The sequence below is a fragment of the Meleagris gallopavo genome, chromosome 25 (assembly GCF_905368555.1).
Source record: "Meleagris gallopavo chromosome 25, MGAL_WU_HG_1.1, whole genome shotgun sequence".
Taxonomy (NCBI): Eukaryota; Metazoa; Chordata; class Aves; order Galliformes; family Phasianidae; genus Meleagris; species Meleagris gallopavo.
In genome coordinates, this window is record NC_139428.1 from 1,464,991 (window position 1) to 1,483,094 (window position 18,104).

The window sequence follows — 18,104 nt, forward strand, 5'->3', positions numbered from 1 at the left end:
GAGCCAATTACAGCCCTCCTTGTTCCGACAGCTTCCGGCGGCGGGGATGCCGACGCCGCCACGCTGGGTGCTGGCGCTGCCCGGCCGCGCTGACGCCATGGGGCGGGGCGGGCAGGTGAAGGCGCTGAGATGCGGGAGGCCGGGATGCGGGCGGTCGCGCTCCTTCTGCCGCTGCTGTGCCCGCCGGGCCTGGCGGGTCGCTTCTGGCACCTCACGGACCTGCACTGGGACCCCGGCTACGAGGCGGCGGTGGCGGCCGGGCAGCGCTGTCCGTCGGGCGGCTCCGAGGCTTCGCCGGGCGCGGGGCTGTGGGGCAGCTACCTGTGCGATGCGCCGTGGGGTTTGCTGAGCTCCGCTGTGTTCGCCATGCGCCGCCTGCTGCCGCGGCCCGACTTCGTGCTCTGGACCGGGTGAGGACCTGGCGACTCTTATCTTATCTCTCTCTTTTTCATTCGTTTCTCCTAATGCTAAGTGGCTCCAAAAGTAATGCCTCCTATTTATTGCCGTGGAATCGTCTGCGGGTACGGAGAGCGCGGCAGCGCTGCGTTAAATGAGCAAATTCTCAGCTGTAAAGCGTTATTTTTCAGCGTGTTTCTGCCAGCGACGAACAAGAGATGCGTGCTGTGCTCATAAACGTCTGCACGAGTGGAGGTAACCCACTGTTGCCGAAACGTGGAGGAGAAGGACTTGGGACTGTTGGTGACGCTTGGCTGGATGTGAGCCAGCAGGGTGCCCAGGTGGCCAAGGAGCCCCACGGCATCCTGGCTGTGTCAGCAGCAATGCAGCCAGCAGGAGGTGATCATCCCTCTGTGCTGGCACTGCTGGGGCTGCACCTCAGTGCTGTGCTCAGCGTTGGGCCCCGTGCTGCAGTAAAGACATTGAGGCCCTCCAGTGTGCAGAGAAGGGAACGGAGCTGTGAGGGGTCTGGAGCACAGGTCTTTGGAAAAGCTTGTCTGGAAGAGTGGTGGTGCACTGGCACAGGCTGCCCGAGGAGGTGGTGCTGTCACTGACCCTGGATGCTGAAAACATAGAAGTGTCCATACACCAGGTTTTGGGGCAGATCTCAGTAATCGCTGCCTTACTGGAGGCATTCATTTGGTTCCTTTTCAAGGGAATAGTTATCCTGCTTGAATGCAAACGACTTCTGCTTCCCTGCTGTTATCCACTTTTGACCCGAGGTTGCAATATGTTCTCTCTTGCATGATGCCCTCTCAGCTGTAGTATCTATTAAACGTGCTGAAATAGGACAAGCCTGCTTCTTGTGCTCATGTACAGTTTTGTCAAAGTAGAATGAAATGGAGCAGTTTTTCACTCGGAGCAGTTTCCTGATGCTCCTGCAGTGCCTCAGCCAGTGAGCACAGTGCCAATTCCTACCCCCAAAGCCTTTGACTTTATCTTCTCTGAGGGAAAAAGAAAACAGGGCTCAGGCACGTGTTCTGTGCCTTGCTTTGAGCATGTGCCCTGCTGGCCACAAGCAACAGCTGTGCTGTTTCTGCTTTTCCAGGGATGATACTCCTCATGTTCCCGATGAGCAGCTTGGAGAAGAAAAGGTTCTGCACATCATTGAAAACCTGACCTCTCTGATAAAACAGGTATTTCCAGGTAGGATGTGAGAGAATGAGAAGGGGAGAGAAATACAGATTTTCATGGAAGATTTTATCTGTATCGAACAGTGATAGAATTGGGAAAGGGAAAGGCCCAGAAGGGCTGTGGACAATATGACTTATTTGTCCTCTTAGCTGCTGTGTGGTGTGAGGTGTGTCTGAATTGAGCTGTCTGACACACTGTTATTATTTCTGGTTAATGCACTCAGAAGAGAGGAAAATAAATGTTTCTCTAATTACTCATTTAGACAGAAAAGCCTGCAAAAATTCTATTTTATCTATCACAGCAGTGAGGGAAGGAGCGTTATAGACAGTGAGAGCTCATTGATTGGTCTGTAAAGCTGTGTCTCTGGGGTGTCTTGCCCTGAGGAGTCTCATGGCATAGTGAGAGGTCTCTGCAGTGTTGTATCTGCAGTCAGTGTGGCTGTAGTGTGGGTGATACACCTTCACCAAGCTGTTGAGTCACGCTGTTCTTTCTGAGTCATTGGAGAGCTTTGATGATGAGGAACCCTGAAACAAGTATGGCTTCTCCCTTCTGCCTTTTCTCTGTTCTTAGATACCAAAGTCTATGCAGCAATGGGCAATCATGACTTCCACCCCAAGAATCAGCTTCCAGGGAAGGAGAACAGGATCTACAACCAAACAGCAGAACTGTGGCGTTCCTGGTTGAATGAAACTTCTGTTCCTCTGTTCAGAGCAGGTATGGCACTGCTGGTGCATGTTAGCAACACTCTGCAGAGCTGGGGGTGGTTAAGAGTACCACAAATAGTTTTCTATGTTTTTATGCTCAGAGCAGCAGTATTGATAGAGGAAAGGTCCAATTTAATGTTAATTTACTGTGTTTTCCTACGTGTGAGAAAAGAAATTTCTTTATGCTTTGGTCTCTCCTGCTTTCTTCAAGTTACAGGTAAGTGTCCCTGCAGAAAATGCAGGGTGGTAAACTTCAGTGGAAAAAAAAAAAAAACAACAAAAAAACAATCTTTTAAGAAGGCTGGAAGGCTGCAGTTGTAGGCCCAGCACTGTGGCTCTCTAGAACTGCCCAGCTTCTGGTCCTGCACGCTGTCCCTGTCAGCATTCCCTTCACCCTGGGATGCCTAAGAAGGACAGGAGACGCACAGTGAAGGGTCACACCAATTCCCTAACCTAGTCTGTTCAGAGCACTGCTGTCACCTTGTGCAGTGACTGCTATGGCAGTTGCCAAGGAGAGAGCTGGGAACACAGGGATCCTGGGTTCCAGCACTCAGCTGCACCACACTTCCACACTGCTGCTTGCATTTTGCAGGAGCTTTCTACAGTGAGAAGCTGCCCAGCTCAGATACCAGGGGGCGAATGATTGTTCTCAACACCAATCTGTACTATGACCAGAACAACCAGACTGCTGGTGAGGAAGATCCCGGAGGGCAGTTCCAGTGGCTGGAGGAAACACTGACCAATGCCTCTAAAGCAGAAGAAATGGTACTAAAATGAGATTTTAAAAAACTAAATAACTTTGTAGAGGGCTTGCTCCCAGTTTGGAAGCTCTTCTTGCTCCTCATCTCCCCTCTGTGCTGTCACTGCCAGCCAATGCTGTACGGAAAGTATGGGCAGTGCATTCAGTGCAGCTCCTCATTCTTGCAGGTCTATATTGTGGGTCACATCCCTCCTGGCTTCTTTGAGAAGAAACGAGGCAAGCCGTGGTTCCGGAGGGATTTCAATGAACGATACTTGAAAATTGTGCAGAAGCACCACAGAGTGATTGCTGCCCAGTTTTTTGGACACCATCACACAGACAGCTTTCGCATGTTTTACAGCGATTCAGGTATTCAGGTAGCAGTTCTGGCTGCCTTCATGTTTTCATGGTATCTCTGCCAACCACCAGAACATCACTGTCAATGAGAATTTTCAGTGACTGCTAGCTGGATGCTGCTGAGAAAGCCAGAAGAGGCTTATTTTTATCTTACTTTCTCAAATAGCTTGTAAAATACTTCGGTCAATAAAACACAGTAGTGGCAGTGATCCCTGACCCCAGCCTGTAGCCTCCTTCCAGTTTCCCCTCACATTTCATTTTTTTCAGCCATGCTGCTGGTCCTGCTCTGTGCTGGTGAGCTGTGGACACGAGCTGAGGCAAAAGGGAATGATTACAAATCTTTGCACTGGGGTTATGTGTAGTGCTCTGGGTGTCCTTCAAGCACAGCTCTCTTGCACACACACCACAGGAGTCTTCTGCAGCTTTAGAAAATCTGTTTTTCACTGCAGCAGTCCAATGTTCAATCCCTTGTGCTGGTCAATGTGATAATTTTTATAGGTGTATTGTTGGAATTAGAGCTGGCTGTTTGCAGAGTGATGTGCTTATGAGATGCTCACTGAAGCTGAAGTCTGCCATTCATGGTTGGTTTTGCCTTTTTGTTAAGGTTCCCCAATCAACGTCATGTTCTTGGCCCCTGGTGTGACCCCCTGGAAAACAACATTACCTGGAGTGAACAATGGAGCCAACAACCCTGGGATCCGAGTGATTGATTATGATGCAGACACCCTTCAGGTGCAGGTAGAGGATCCCCTCATGCTTTGCACTGCAGTTCTAGAGAAGTATTTTATTCCTCCATGTGGTTTACACAGGCACAACTATGGAACCAAGAGGATTTATAGGGAGTCAACTCTAACAGTCTTGTAGTTAGCACAGGGATGTAGTAAGAGCATCAGTGAGTGAAGGCAAGGTGACCACCTGCAGCAGGTGCAGGCCTCCTGCTGGGCAGTTCCAGTGCAGGGCAGGCTTTGTTTGATACTTTGACACTTCAACATGCAGGCAGTGTGGATCGCAGGACTTCCTTTGGGGGACTGATGAACTTCTTGAACCCCGTCTAAAAAATCTGAACTCTCTAGAAATTTATTTGGGTTCCCTTTAATTGCTGAATGATTTAATTAGATGATGCTGTTTTGTGGAGGCTCTCACCTAAATCATCTATCCACTGGTTTACATCTTGCTAGAAAGAAAGCTGCACTCCTTCCTGGGCAGGGAGATGCATTGTTTGGTACGAATCCCATATTCTAAGCAAACATTCCACTCAAGGGCCGATCCTTTCTTGATTTGACTGTGGTTCCATTTCTCTCACCCTGCAGGATGTGGTGACTTACTACCTGAACTTAACTCATGCCAATCTGGTGGTCCCAGCATGGGAGGAGGAATACCGGCTGACAAGCGCCTTTCAGGTGCCTGATGGCTCCACGCATTCCATGCAGGCAGTGTTGGAAAAGATATCCAGGGATGCAAAGTATCTGCAGCAATATTACGAGTTTAACTCTGTCAAATACGACCTTACCCTGTGTGGGGAGAGCTGCCGAGTCGACCACGTTTGTGCCATCAGGGAAATTGATTTTACCAGATATGAGGAGTGCCTTAAAGCCAACAACTCTACTTCTGCCATCGTCAGTGTTTGCCTTTTATTACTCTCTTTGCTCTTAGGGATCTTTGGTCCCCAGCAAACACTGTAACGACTGAGAGCTCGAGTGAAGAGAGGACAGCTTCACAGTGCACATGAATTGGCAGTTGTGAATGCTTTTGGAATTGGGAACTTATTTGGAAACTAAGAAATAAGCAGTGCTTTGTAGTAAAAGCTCTATGATGTTGATTTGAGCACTTGTAGAAAAGCTTGATGCGTCAGAGATGGTTACAAAGCCTTTTTGTACCAGACTGACCCACATCAGGGAGTTCATCTTCCTTCTGCTGCAACTTCTGAGGCAGCTGCACAGATGAGAGGATGGCCTTCCTGTAAGTTGTAACTCACCCGTACTTCATGTGGGAGCTGTGAGCTGCCACACATTCCTGAGGAATCAGAGCATGCTTCTCTTCTGAAAAAAAAACCAACAGCTGGGCTGCAGGGTCTCGTTTTGGTGGCCTTGTACAGCAGCAGCTTTGCTTCTGGTGTGTGAGCAAAGCCAGGCAGTGTCAGAACTTCCTTTGACAGTTTGGGCCGTGACTTTCACTTGTCAGCATCCACAATGAGGCAGCAGGGTAAGAAGCTTCATGCTGTTTTTTCAGATGCTGAGCACAGACGGCTTTCCCCCCAGGCACTTTCGGTGTTCTTTTAACTCACATCTGCTTGTTTTCTTTAGCTGTGCATTGCAAACTGCAAAGAAACCCTCCGTGCCTTGCCAGCCTTCTTTCTGCTTATGCAAAAACCACACGCGAGCCAAAGAAAAGTGACACTGTTGGGCCCTTGGGGACGAGTGGATGAGACAGTGCAGAAATCCTTGTGCTGGGTGTAAGCAGTTGTTTGGAGGCAGCTCCAGAGAAGCAGTAGTGGAACAATGTGTTGTGTCAGAGGGGAAGCACAGGGGAGGCACAGCCTTCTGCAGAGCTGCAGCTTTGCAGGGGTTGGTGGCATTTGCCCCTGGCAAGCTCAGAGGATCACAGGACAGCGGCTGCACTCCTCTGCTGTGCTCGGGGTAAGCACTGCTTGCACGGGAAACGGTGCTGGGCTCTGGAAATGAGCCGCTGCGTCTGGGGATGATTTAAGAATCATGGAGGGGGAAAAAAAAAAAGGAAAAAAAAAACCAACAACGCTGGGAAGCACCGCCGCATCTGCCAAGGATGAGCTTTTCTTTCAATGGGTAACCGGGAACCCAAAGGCGGGGCGCGGAGCGGAGCTGCGGGGCGGGGCGGCTGTGGAGGCCGGGCGGGGCGGCGGGCCCCGGGATGGCGGTGCGGGGCCCGGCGCGGTTCGGGCTTTGGCAGTGGCTGCTGGCGGCGGCGGGCGCGGCGGCGGCGCTGTGGGATGCGGGAGCGGACGTGTGGGTGGCGGTGGGATACGCGCGCGCGGGGCGGCCGGGCTGCGCGGCGCTGGGTTTGGGGCTGTGGGCCGCGGGCTGCGCCGCCCGGCAGGCCTGCAGCTGGCTGTGGTTCCGCTCCGATCCGCCGGCGCTGCGCCCCGAGTCGCCCCGCCGCCTTCTCGCCGCTCTGCACCTCCTGCAGCTCGGCTTCTTATACAGGTACGGCTCTCCCGAAGCGCGGCGTTCCTCCCTCGGGCCGCGGCCCCGCTCTTCCGGCGCGTCCCCGGCTGCGGCGGAGCGGAGCCGCGGTCCCGGAGCGCTGCGTTCGCCGCTGAGCGCGCCGTGCTTCGGCCAGGTGCGTCCGGGTGCTGCGGCTGGGCTGGAGGCTGTGCCGGACGGAGGCGACGGAGGAGGAGAGGAATCACATGGCGTTCCTGACCCACGACATCAGCATGTTGCGGCTCTTCGAGACCTTCCTGGAGAACGCCCCGCAGCTCGCGGTGCTCCTCTACAGCGTCCTGCGCAGCAACAAGGCTGAGCCTTCCCAGGGTGCGGGACGGAATGGGGGTCGGGTTGGGAGGTCGGGGCTCTGCTGCTGCGCTGCTCTGCTGCTGCGCTGCTCTGCTGCTGCGCTGCTCTGCTGCTGCGCTGCTCTGCTGCTGCGCTGCTCTGCTGCTGCGCTGCTCTGCTGCTGCGCTGCTCTGCTGCTGCGCTGCTCTGCTGCTGCGCTGCTCTGCTGCTGCGCTGCTCTGCTGCTGCGCTGCTCTGCTGCTGCGCTGCTCTGCTGCTGCGCTGCTCTGCTGCTGCGCTGCTCTGCTGCTGCGCTGCTCTGCTGCTGCGCTGCTGTACCCTCCCACAGCCGTCCCCTTGGCGTTGTGCACGGGAGAGCTGTCCCGGCCCCATGGGCCCCTATGGGCTATGCTGGGCCTGGAGGGAACTGAAGCAGGGAAGTTCTGTCCTTGGCCAAAGTATGGGCTCCCCTGGGAGCAGCATCAGCTCCTGCTCAGGAAGGGCAGGAAAAGGGAAGTGAAGGGAGCAGAAATGGAGGTGCTGATGCTCAGAGCCTCCAAAGCCGCTGCTTTACTGATGGAGGGCTCCTTTCAGAGGTGTTGGGGGATGTTTGGAGCAGGACCAGCCCCAGCTTGGTCTGCATTCTCCATGGCTGCTGCTCTGTTTGCAGGAATGGGAATCTGCACGGCGTTCCTGTGTGTGACCTGGTCCCTGCTGGACTACCACCAGTCCCTGCGCTCCTTCCTGCAGGACAAGTACGAGATGGGCTGGGGCTCCTCCGTCATCTACTTCCTATGGAACCTCTTCCTCCTCTGCCCCCGCATCCTGGCGCTCGCCCTCTTTGCCCTGCTGTGGCCCTACGGTGTGGCCGTGCACTTCCTACTGGTGTGGCTGGCGATGTTTCTCTGGGTCAGCCTGCAGGGCACCGATTTCATGGAGTCTCCGGGCCCCGAGCAGCTCTACCGCGCCATGGTGGCCGTCATCCTCTACTTCAGCTGGTTCAACGTGGCCCCGGGGAGGACCCTGCACCGCAGCATCATCTATCACAGCTTCATCCTGGTGGACAGCACGCTGCTGACCCTGGCCTGGCTCTGGGGCCGTCCCCCCGAGGAGCAGCACCCATTCCTCATCCCGGTGTTGTGCGCTGCGCTGCCCTGCTACTTCCTGGGTCTGCTGCTGCGCGTCACCTACTACAGGTGGCTGCACCCCAACATGCGAGCACAGCCACGGAGCGGCGGGGACGAGGTGGATGCTGATGGAAGGGCTGATGGGGCCGTGGAGTTCCGCAGCATTTCAGAGCCTTGTGAGCTCCGCAGCGTTTCAGAGCCGGTCCTGGTGAACTCCCGGCTGCGGTGCCTCGCACGGAGCCACTTCCCGCTGTCTGTGCTGGCAGAGCCACACCTGCTGAATGGGGCAGCTGCTGTCTGAGTCCTGCACTCCTTGAGATGGAATTGTGCCTTATCCAAGTGTTTTGAGTTGTTGGGGAGGTTCTGTTTGGTTCTTTCTATTGTGTGCCCCAGGCTGCAGTTTTGGCAGTTCATTGCCACAGCAGGGATGCAGGCAGGCAGGGTCGGAGCTTGGTGCTAGGCCTGCGTGGCACTGTGGCACTGTTGATTCTTGTTATTTATTATTCACCTTTTCCAAAAAAAAAGAAAATAGAAAAAAAAAACCAAAACATCTGGTTGTCCGTGCATCTTCTGGTGCCTGCTGCCAAGGTCATTCCTCCTTGTCACTCCAAGGTCACTCCGTGCTTGGCAGTGGCTGTCGGATGTCTGTTTGCAGTTCTGTAGTTTGACTGTTAAGGCTGAAGGCTGCACAGTGCTCAGATGTGGCCCAGAGAGGGGCAGGGAGAGGTGGGACTGTGGGGGTCCTGGCATGGAGGCAGCACTGAGCTGAGCACCATCAGCAGCCCAGGCACTGCAGGGAGACTTCGTCCGGGGGGATCCCTCATGGCTGTGAGCAGGGCCTGAGCCCATAATGCTGCACGTCAGCTGCTCTGGGGCTGAAGGGGCAGCAGCTGTGGCATGGGCACCCAGTGCTGGCACTGCAACTCCTGCCACATTTTGCTGCAGCACCACCCACTGCCACAGCACGGCGGGGGGGGGGTGTGGAGGACTGCCCAGACTGCACATCTCCAGGGTCACCAGCACAGCGCAAAGGGACAGCAGCACTGCAGCACGCAGCTGTGCTGGAAGGAGGGATGTGTGCAAAAGGGAAGAAAAAAAGGAAATATAAAAAGGTGCTGTGTGCCTCAGTACCCAAAAGGTGCCCTGTCCCCGGCCACCACAACAGGCTCAGAGCCCAGGCAATGACAGTGCAGAGAGCACTGCCCCGAGCCAGCACAGCCACAGTGGAGGTTGGGGAGGGACCGCAGGGCAGGTGGACAACAGGCAGAAACAGTGGCTATAGAAAATAAAAGACTTTATTTTTTTTCCAGTTCATAGGACAGTTCCCATTACACAGAACACACACAGAAGCGGCTGCACCGCAGGCAGCCCTGGGCTTCCCATGTGAGCACAGGAGGGGCTCTGTGAGCTTCCCCATGACAAGGGCAGCCCCAGGGTCTGTGCAGTCAGTGTGGGATCCTGGTGGGCAGCCAGAAGGCCGCTTCCGTTTGGCATTTGTCAGCAGTTCAGCTTACAGCCGGGTTGGGGACAGCAAAGGGACAAAGAAGCAAATCAATGCTCGAGTAAAGGCGCAGCGCTTTACTCACACTGCTGTGTGAGACAGGAAAATGCTTCAGAGCAGCCAGCAGAGGAAAAAAATAAAATCGCCGGGTCAGCCTTTATTAAACAAACACAGAAATGTACCACCGACCTCCTGTTATAAAAGCACTTTACATACATTCAAGGAGACATCGTATAAATATCAGTATGAAATGCCACTGGCTGCAATAGGTCCGCACTCAGCTAAAATTCTGTTGCTGTCTTAAAATTCCCTTAAAACATTTTAAAGTAAACGACCAAAGCGGGGCCTGCTGGCTGCAGTGTGCTCTGTGCCAAGAGAACAGCCTGCCAGCCCTGGACCCCCACCCTGGGCTGCAGGAGGCAGTGGCCACATGCTGTGCTGGGAGTAAAGCACAGGGGTGTGCCTGACAGTCAGCAGTCCTGCCAAGGACGGGAGGTGCTCAGGGTCAGGCAGGATAAGGCCCTGGGCAGCTGATGGAGGAGTGGCAACCAGCCCACAGCAGGGGTTGGGGGCTCTGAGGTGCCTTCGGCCCCAACCATTCTATGGCTCCAGCAGCAAACTATTGCCCTGCACCATCTCCACCCTCCTGCTCTGCACTCCTGAGGCAGAGGCTTCCTGTGGAGATAACACAGGCCCGGAACGTCCGCCTGTGATCAAAGCACTTGGCTGGCATCTGGTGCTGAGCTGACGGATAAGCAGATGGCTCTGACTCCTGAGCCATCTCGGAGAAAGGCAAACTCCTCTGGTTTGTATTTATCTTTACAGTCAAAACCAGAGCTGAAACAGAGACCAGGATCCAAGCCACGTACCTCCAGCAGCCCCAGCAGTGGTGAGCAGAGCACAGGGACACACTTCACAGCAGTCCCTTATAGGACAAATCCACACGTGCTGAGCCACCCCAGACTGATGGAAATGATTCCTCAGTAATTAATGCCATGAAAGGAATGCAGCAAACATCACCTGCTCTTGTGGGCGCAACCTGAGCAGTCTGCATCCTTCCTAAGCCACACTCTGCACCTTTGAGACCGGTCCCCACGGGACACAGCTGGGTGATGCTGGGCTGGAAACACAGTCTAGAAGGGTTTGGGTGCAGTTGCAGTGTTTGGCTCAGCAGCAAAGCAGACATCCATCCTCTGTACAGAAACCTCAGGCATCTGCTGGTTTGGTGCCATCAGGGGGCACAGGTGGGTGGCAGACACCACAGCCTACAGCCTGACTTGGCACAAAAGCAGCCCCCAGCCTCCAGCTGCCCTTCTGGCTAGCAGTACTGCAGCTCACTGACTCCAGACTTATTTTCTGAGATGGCAGCAAAAGAATAAAATAAAATAAAATAAATCAGTGTATCCATCACTTCCAAGGCCAGTGTGCTCCAGGCTGGCAAGTCACAGTGTGTTACAGAATTCAGTACCTCCTGTCAAGGACTTTATTTTGTTGCTAACTATGTAGTTAGGCTAATGCAAAGAATACAAGAAAATTGAATCTGATTCTACCAAGGGAACATATTCTCACAAATGGAGTCAGAACAGCAGAGGCAAAGATCAGTTACCATATCCTTCTTTGTAACAAATTCGTGAGAATTTGGTTCTCTCTCAAATTACTTCCAGTCCAAATGAGGACTCTGTTCAGATCTCAGCACTCTCTTCAATAGTGTTGCACTGTCTCTAAGGTTCATGGGCAGTTTCATTTTCCCATCCAGGAAAAATCTGTGGGACCATGGTCTGGTCATGGACAGCTGGAATCCAAAGGTCTTCTGCTCATTAACAGGGCTCAGCCATGTGCATCCCACATACACTGCCTAGAAGCCAATGGGAGCAACCAACAGCAACACCTCCCTCTACTCAGAACCACTTATCCCAGAATGGGAAAAATCCCATGTTGTAGAAATAATGTAAGGGTATCATAATAAATTAACTGCTTTTGAACACCCAGAGAAGGAGAGAGGACACATTTTCACAGCAGCAGAGGTATTTTTGACATTTTCATTAATATTTCCCATGGAAAAAAAAAAACAAAAAACCAATATCTCTTTTTGGCTTTGCAAAACAAGGGAGGTTCAGCTCTGCCATCAGTTTTTTTCTATAAAAATAAGGTTTTATGTTTACTTGGGTTCTATAACTAAGCTGAATAGAAAAGCAGAAGTATCAGTAAGAGCCTTCTCAGCTGTGTTACCCCCTCCCTCTGGAGACTACCTGCCAGAAGAATTCAGCTGGATTCCATAAGTCTCTTCGCCAGTCAAGCTCTAGCTCTGCTGAGTCTAGTGCTTCTCATAGGACACCTTTGGACTTGGCCAGGTCTGTGCTCCTGAGGAAATGACCTGAAGTCTACTGTACAATTTGCATTAGGTATGATTTCTTCATCAAGCTGAAAATTGAGTCCCCAGCTGCATGAGATCTTTGCCTCCCCAGTGATGGAGAGATTGCAGGAGCCACAGTCACGCCTTTGCTCCGCTTCTTACAGGAAGTCTAACTCAAGGGCTTGGTGAAGGGACACAAGGTCTGCATGGTTTGTGATCCTCCAGAAAGGCATGTTGTGCTGTAACAAGAAGATAAGGTCAGTTTTATTGGAGTGATTTTACAGCTGGGTGGAAGCAGTCAAGGTACACCTGCAGAGCTGGCCAATATAGCATTTGTGACAGCACTGACAGAGGGCAGCACGTTCAGAAAGGATCTCAGCCACAGAGCACAGCAGTATCTGAAGGTTATCTTATCTGCACACCTCTCTGTGACAGGCACTGACTGTCAGCTACTTCACACAGTCACAATGGAAACCTCCACGCTGGGCTGCAAGGCGCTGCTTCACAGGGCAAAGCCTTTCCAGGACTGCGAGGGAATCCATGCAGACAACAGCTCTGACACGTGGCACAGTGTGAAGCCTGAGAGATGCTGTCCTGACAGCAATCTGTGCACTTCACCACCTTTAACTTCAAGTTGATAGCCCGTCCAAATCAATCAAACTGGTAGTTCCTTCTTATCTGTGATTCAGACTTAATGGTAGATGCTGTGTATTGACCTGACTGCTGGCAACACGTCCTGACTTCCTCAGTGCTTTTGAGAAATTGCTTTATCCATGCTATGATCAAGGCAGGCTACACCACAATACTGTGTTACAGGGTCAGTTACACTAACAGATTGCAAATACACAAGAACTGCAACCCCAAACAAGAGAAAAACAGAAAATTTAAGGCCAAGAGCCAAATAACTCCTGTGTTAAAATACTGACAGATCTTGCATTAAAGGCAGTGTTCCACTCACTGACCCTGGCCTGAAGAAGTAAGCCCTGTAAAAAGAGTCCCTGAAATAGAAACTACTACTGTAGCTTCCCTCTGATCAACCCATTGCCCCACATCCACAGAAACCCACCTGTTTAGCTGCAACCTCTTCATCACGCCCATCTCCAATTACCACATAGGTGACTTTCTTTCCAAATCGTGACACAATCCTCTCAAAACAGCTCTCTTTGCCTGCCAAAACACAATCCCACTATAATGAGCTTTAGGCAGAAACAGCCTGAACAAGCCCTGTTGTCCCAAAAATACATTCTTGTCTTACTGGGATGGGGAGAATGCCCAGTTTAGTTTCTAAGACATGAAGCCACCACTATTAGCAATCATCTGCATCTCCTCAGTCACAAGTGCTGCTCAGCTGTAGAAATTGTGTTTCCTGTGTTAAAATCCCAGCTAATCCACAAAAAAAAAAAAAATCTACACCTGAGTGCCAGGTATCCAGCACAGCCCCTTACCTATTTTGGTTGCACTATAAATATTTTCAATGGGAAACACCTCGCCCAATCCATACAGGAGAACTTTGGCAAGAGCTGGCACCAGTTGGGTGGTTGTGATCAGGATGTTCACACAGTTTTTTCTGAAAGAAAAAACAACAAAGAAAGCACTTTTAAAAGCATATCAGCAGCCAGTAGTGCTGAAGGCCACCCTGGGCAGTTTGCTCAGCTTTCCAAAGGTGCCATCAACTCTGTTGCCCAGCCTCTCTGAGGCTCAGATTTTGATCTTCTTTGTTTGCTTATCTATTTTAAACAGATATTCTTCTGCAGAATGCAATTCTCTGAGCACAGTCTTACTCAAAGGACCTTCCTAACAAAGGATGTTGTCACAGGAAGGTCTCAAAGGGAGCCCAGCAGTGAAGTTTCTGTAAGAAGCAGCAGTACAATTACATGTTGGCACTACTGTAACTGGACTAAGTGAGAAGAACTGCTGAGAAAGCTGCAGACATGTTTCCACTTTCCATACCTGGACTGTATGAGTAGCAGGGACTTCAATGCAGTTTCCAGCCAAGAATCTGTTAACACTTCTATATCAGTTCTTAGTCGCTGCAGAGCTTCCCTCTTCTGTGGGCTGAGAAGGCCTGGAAAGCAACACGAGTTCTCTCAGCTGAGTTAAGTTTAAGAGAGACAGAGCCACAGCTCAATTAACACCTGCTTGTTCTGCCATAGCCAATATCATACTGAAGTCATCTGAAAGTTGAGACTGTAACAAGACAACAGGGGAAATCAGCTTCCAGTGACACAACAGAGCCCTGTGCAGCTCTCAGAACACATGCAATAAAATGCATTTCTCAGAACACAAAAGTAGGTGTTGTGTGATGTCACCATGTATCCTTACATACATGAAAAAAGTCCGCATCTGGGTTTCCCACACATAAAATATGCACAAAATCTGCTCCCTACCAGAAATAGGGTAATTGTGGAGCACTGAAATGCAGGCTTACACCTTCATGGCCGAAAGTAATAGCTGTCCAACAAAATGTTGTATCAAGTTTCTTTTACACAGGTTAAGGGTACCCAAACCTGAAACCCACCAGGCCAAGTCACCTGGTTCGGCTCCAGCAGCAATCCATTTCTCAGCATTTCTCAGGATGTCAGTGCCAAGATTCAAACTAAACAACTTCACTGACATTTGCTATGAAATACAGCTGTGGTTTGCATCTTTATTACTGCTTTGACATTGGAAAGGAAGCACAAATAGAAATTTTTAAAGTGATTTTGTGAACAGACTTAGAGACGCCATGTCAGACCGTAAGCACAGAAGCCAAAAGGGTGAAGGTACAACTTGTTGACAATGGCATAATAACTGATTTTATGAAGACGTGAAAAGGCCACATAAGTGGAGTGATATATAAGTAATTTAGGCCCATTCTGTACAGAAATAGGCAGCCTTTCATTCAAAAGTAGCAAAGGGACACTGAGCCAGGCTTTTCTATTAGATATAGGATCGACTGACCTCTATCTACTACATGGTAACTCGCAGACTGCACTGCAATGCTGCTCAGTTTTGAAAGATGCATCCTCTTAGATTCCATAGAGACCTGATACCAGAATGGTTACTTTTCATATTCAAACATTTAGGAAAGCAAAAGCTACTGTATGGAACTGCTACCAAGAAAGACCAAGTCTGGTGTCACTAACTCTGCTTGGTGTCCCACATCCTGGGGGATGGCAGCACTCACCTCCAACGTTTGTTTTGTATTTATCGTAGATCTCTCGTACCCTACGGTAACGGAAGGCCAATTTTCTCATCCAGTCCACTCCACCTTGGACACCAACTGATGAACTGTGATTAGCATTGCTTCCTGAGCCACTGAAGCCATCCGTGGAGAAATTGTAGTTGCTGTTAAAGAAAAACTGATTCGTTATGTGTGCTACAGTGTCAGAATCACTACAAATTTTCTGGCTGGGCTGGAAAAGCACCATGAAGAACTCTGCACAACCACCACTGCATCTCTGACAGAGACCAGCTGCTCTGGCAGTATGCACCAATACCCAGCTACACCTGCTGCCAGTCCTGAACTGCTGTACTGAAATGTATTGATGCAACCCCTCTTGCTCACCCTCCAATACAAAACCTTCCTTTGCTCTTTGCTCTCTTCTCTTTGATATAAACATTCATCCCACCAGACCTCTTGTTTTGCAGTGATAAATTTCAGCATATTTTTTTTCTTCGTGACATACAGGCACTTCTCAGACCTTTCCATGAGTCAGTTCTGCTAATGCAACAGAACACTGATCCACTCTGCCTGAGTGTGCATATGATCAGCTCACACAGGGGTGCAAAATGTAGGCAGACTCAAAGGCCAAAATTATCAAGTTTGGAGTGCTAGTTCCACTCATTTCACACAACTGAAAACAGGTAATATTCAAGTTAGACAATATAATTCACGTTGTAATTCCAAAAGTCTTAACCTTTTGTAGATCTTAACCTGCCCCTCCCAGCCTCCCCCCCAAAAAACCAAGAGGAAAAGCAACCACAGAAAACCACTCAGCAAATAAACACCATTTGCCAAATTTCAGCTCCTGCACAATGCTGACCTCCATTCCTTAACCCCATCACAGTTGGGTCCCCTTCTGAAGCCCCACAAAATAAACCAGACTGCATCAGTTCTACATTTCATGCATTCCTCAGTACACCACCTTAAATCCTGGCCGTTATCATCAGATGCCACATCTTCTATGTGTACCTGGTCACACTCCTGTTTGAGACAGAAAAAAAAAAAATCAAAAGCTGCTGTTGTAATCCAGAAAGATATCAAAATTTGCAGACTGAAAAAGAGAGAGAGATACAACAATCCCCTCACATTTGCCAACAGCAATAAACCAAGCTGTACTGCCTCCATGAGCCCAGATACAGCTTCCATTAGCTTTGCTCTCCAGTACTGCCATTAGCTTTGTTTCACTTCACACTGCCCTCAGGCCCTTGTCAAGACTGGGATTTGATGGACCAGAAATATCCAAAAAAAGGAATTTTCACAATTTTGTGTTGTCAGCAAAGAAGGAACCTCAATGTTCACTAAACAAGTTGTACTGGAAGTTCACTGCCAGTCTGGAAATCTATTTCTAACCACTCAATTCCACACTACAGTATCATTTCACACCTCCCCATATAGCTCACAGCACTCTCTGCACCACTATCTAATAATACACCATAACACTGGACACAGCCATGATTAAAGCAAAGATTTATATTCAACTTCTCTGAAACTGGTGCAGAACAGAGGGATGTATTTTATTTGGTAAAGACTGATGTGCATGAAAGAGAATGGAAGCAGAACAGAAGCCCCTTGAGAAGAAAAGGAATGGGAGAGCAGCAGAGAAAGATTGTGGGAATAGAGGGGAAGACATCAGTGTGGACAGCCACCCATCTGCATGGAAGCACACCTTCCTAGCTGTTACACAACCAGCGTGACCTACTGGTGTGTTGGCTGAGACTGCAAGTTGTATTCTGTCTTTGGGTTAGACAAAGCCCCAAATACTGGCATATGGGTCACTTTTTTCTCCAAATCTCCATTTCAAAGCAGGAACAGTGAAAGCAAAATGCTTCCCGGTTCAGAATGAAACTGTAATACAAAGCAGGCATCACTCTTGACGTTTTAGGCACAAGTAGAAACCCATGAGAGCCAGCAAAGCCCACGACACAAAAGTTTTCAGGATGCCCCTGTCCCAGACAAAAAGAATACCCCTTTAATTTGGCCATGCTTAGAACCTGTTCAGTTTTGGCACATTATTACATTTCAGTACTGACTCAATGTGAAGCACGTCTGCCCTCACAAACTCTGTAGTGTTTTGTGTCACAAAAACATTTGCTACGTACCTCCAAGTCATTGAAAAACAGGTGAGTGTCAGCTACTTCAAAAATCATCTCCTCCATTGAGAGACCTGAGCCAATTACCAGAGTTGGATCCTGGCAAAACAAAAGGAAACGATGTCAATTCTTCCCCCCACCCAAATTGGCAACAAGTCAGAAGTATCACTTCATGCACTTAAAACAAAATATCATTTTCTATTAATTTTACAGAAATTGACATTTACTTCTGCATAAGAGATTATTTTTCTTCCACATAAGAGATAGTATTACCTTGCCATATTTTTGAGCGTAAGACCCTGTGAGAAGTGAATGGAAAATTATGATGGTCTCATCCAGGTCCCAGAGAAACACTCGCTGTGTAGAGAATAAAAGCAAGTTAGAGCTGAGATATTCTAAGTATGGTCCCACAATAAAGCAAGCTTTAGGGTTCATTTTGTGGTTAGTTGAAGATATGAACAACAGTATTCCTCCCACAGGCTAAATGAGTTATTAAACTTTTTCAGTTTAGTATGATGGAGTTTATACATCAAAACAGTGCAACCAAACACACAGGTAAGACTCTTGATCAAACTTTTCTCTAAGTTTCTCTTGCTTCTATAGTTACACAAGGGAAAAAAAAAAAAAGTCAAACTGATAATGAACTTCAAAGCATTGCTAGTGTAGAAATTTACTGCCTGTGATGTAGAGAGCACCAGGTAAACGACCTTGGTGTTTATCAGAGACACCTTTGTTAAGATATATAATGAGGATTGGTTGTCATGACGAACAGTTTCAGTACAGATGGGCTCTGATAAACTTGAGAAGTTAAGCCAAGAGGAACTACAAGAAGTTCACTAATTGCAGATTCTTCATACGTGGTAGAATAACCCCTCACAAAGGTCCGAGATGCAAAGTGCTGGATGGCACAGTGGACATCAGGTGCAACATGACTTGCAGCACACTCTACCTGTAGATAAGATGAACTG

The 18,104-nt window shown here is 49.7% G+C and overlaps 3 protein-coding genes across 6 annotated transcripts in view; 2 read left to right on the plus strand and 1 right to left on the minus strand.

Annotated features, from left to right (window-relative positions):
* The first annotated feature begins 29 nt into the window (after positions 1-29).
* Positions 30-5,214, plus strand: SMPDL3B (sphingomyelin phosphodiesterase acid like 3B). The gene is made up of 7 exons (XM_010723298.4): positions 30-410; positions 1,505-1,602; positions 2,161-2,304; positions 2,887-3,059; positions 3,222-3,402; positions 3,995-4,128; positions 4,701-5,214. Exons 1-7 carry the CDS (start codon positions 130-132, stop codon positions 5,070-5,072), a joined length of 1,383 nt encoding a protein of 460 aa, XP_010721600.2. The 5' UTR covers positions 30-129; the 3' UTR covers positions 5,073-5,214.
* Positions 5,215-5,367: 153 nt separating this feature from the next.
* Positions 5,368-8,535, plus strand: XKR8 (XK related 8). Of its 3 annotated transcripts, XM_085208505.1 has the most exons (4): positions 6,198-6,569; positions 6,706-6,899; positions 7,531-7,615; positions 7,775-8,535. In XM_085208505.1, the coding sequence occupies exons 1-4, from the start codon at positions 6,277-6,279 to the stop codon at positions 8,286-8,288; spliced, it is 1,086 nt and encodes a 361-aa protein (XP_085064631.1). In that variant the 5' UTR covers positions 6,198-6,276; the 3' UTR covers positions 8,289-8,535. The 3 variants fall into 3 exon arrangements, with proteins under 3 accessions (XP_085064630.1, XP_085064631.1, XP_085064629.1); XM_085208503.1 differs by having other exon boundaries at positions 6,205-6,569; positions 7,531-8,535; XM_085208504.1 differs by lacking the exon at positions 6,706-6,899 and having other exon boundaries at positions 5,368-6,569; positions 7,531-8,535.
* A 729-nt stretch (positions 8,536-9,264) lies between these two features.
* The window catches only part of EYA3 (EYA transcriptional coactivator and phosphatase 3), a 44,464-nt gene continuing 35,624 nt past the window's right edge, over positions 9,265-18,104 (minus strand). For both annotated transcript variants that reach the window (XM_010723263.4, XM_010723262.4), the window contains exons 11-18: positions 17,410-17,493; positions 17,146-17,235; positions 15,969-16,027; positions 15,008-15,168; positions 13,792-13,906; positions 13,287-13,408; positions 12,908-13,008; positions 9,265-12,080 (exon numbers count right to left, since the gene is read on the minus strand). In XM_010723263.4, the coding sequence (XP_010721565.2) occupies positions 12,000-12,080; positions 12,908-13,008; positions 13,287-13,408; positions 13,792-13,906; positions 15,008-15,168; positions 15,969-16,027; positions 17,146-17,235; positions 17,410-17,493 (813 nt within the window). In that variant the 3' untranslated portion in view covers positions 9,265-11,999. The remainder of the gene's footprint in view (positions 12,081-12,907; positions 13,009-13,286; positions 13,409-13,791; positions 13,907-15,007; positions 15,169-15,968; positions 16,028-17,145; positions 17,236-17,409; positions 17,494-18,104) is intronic.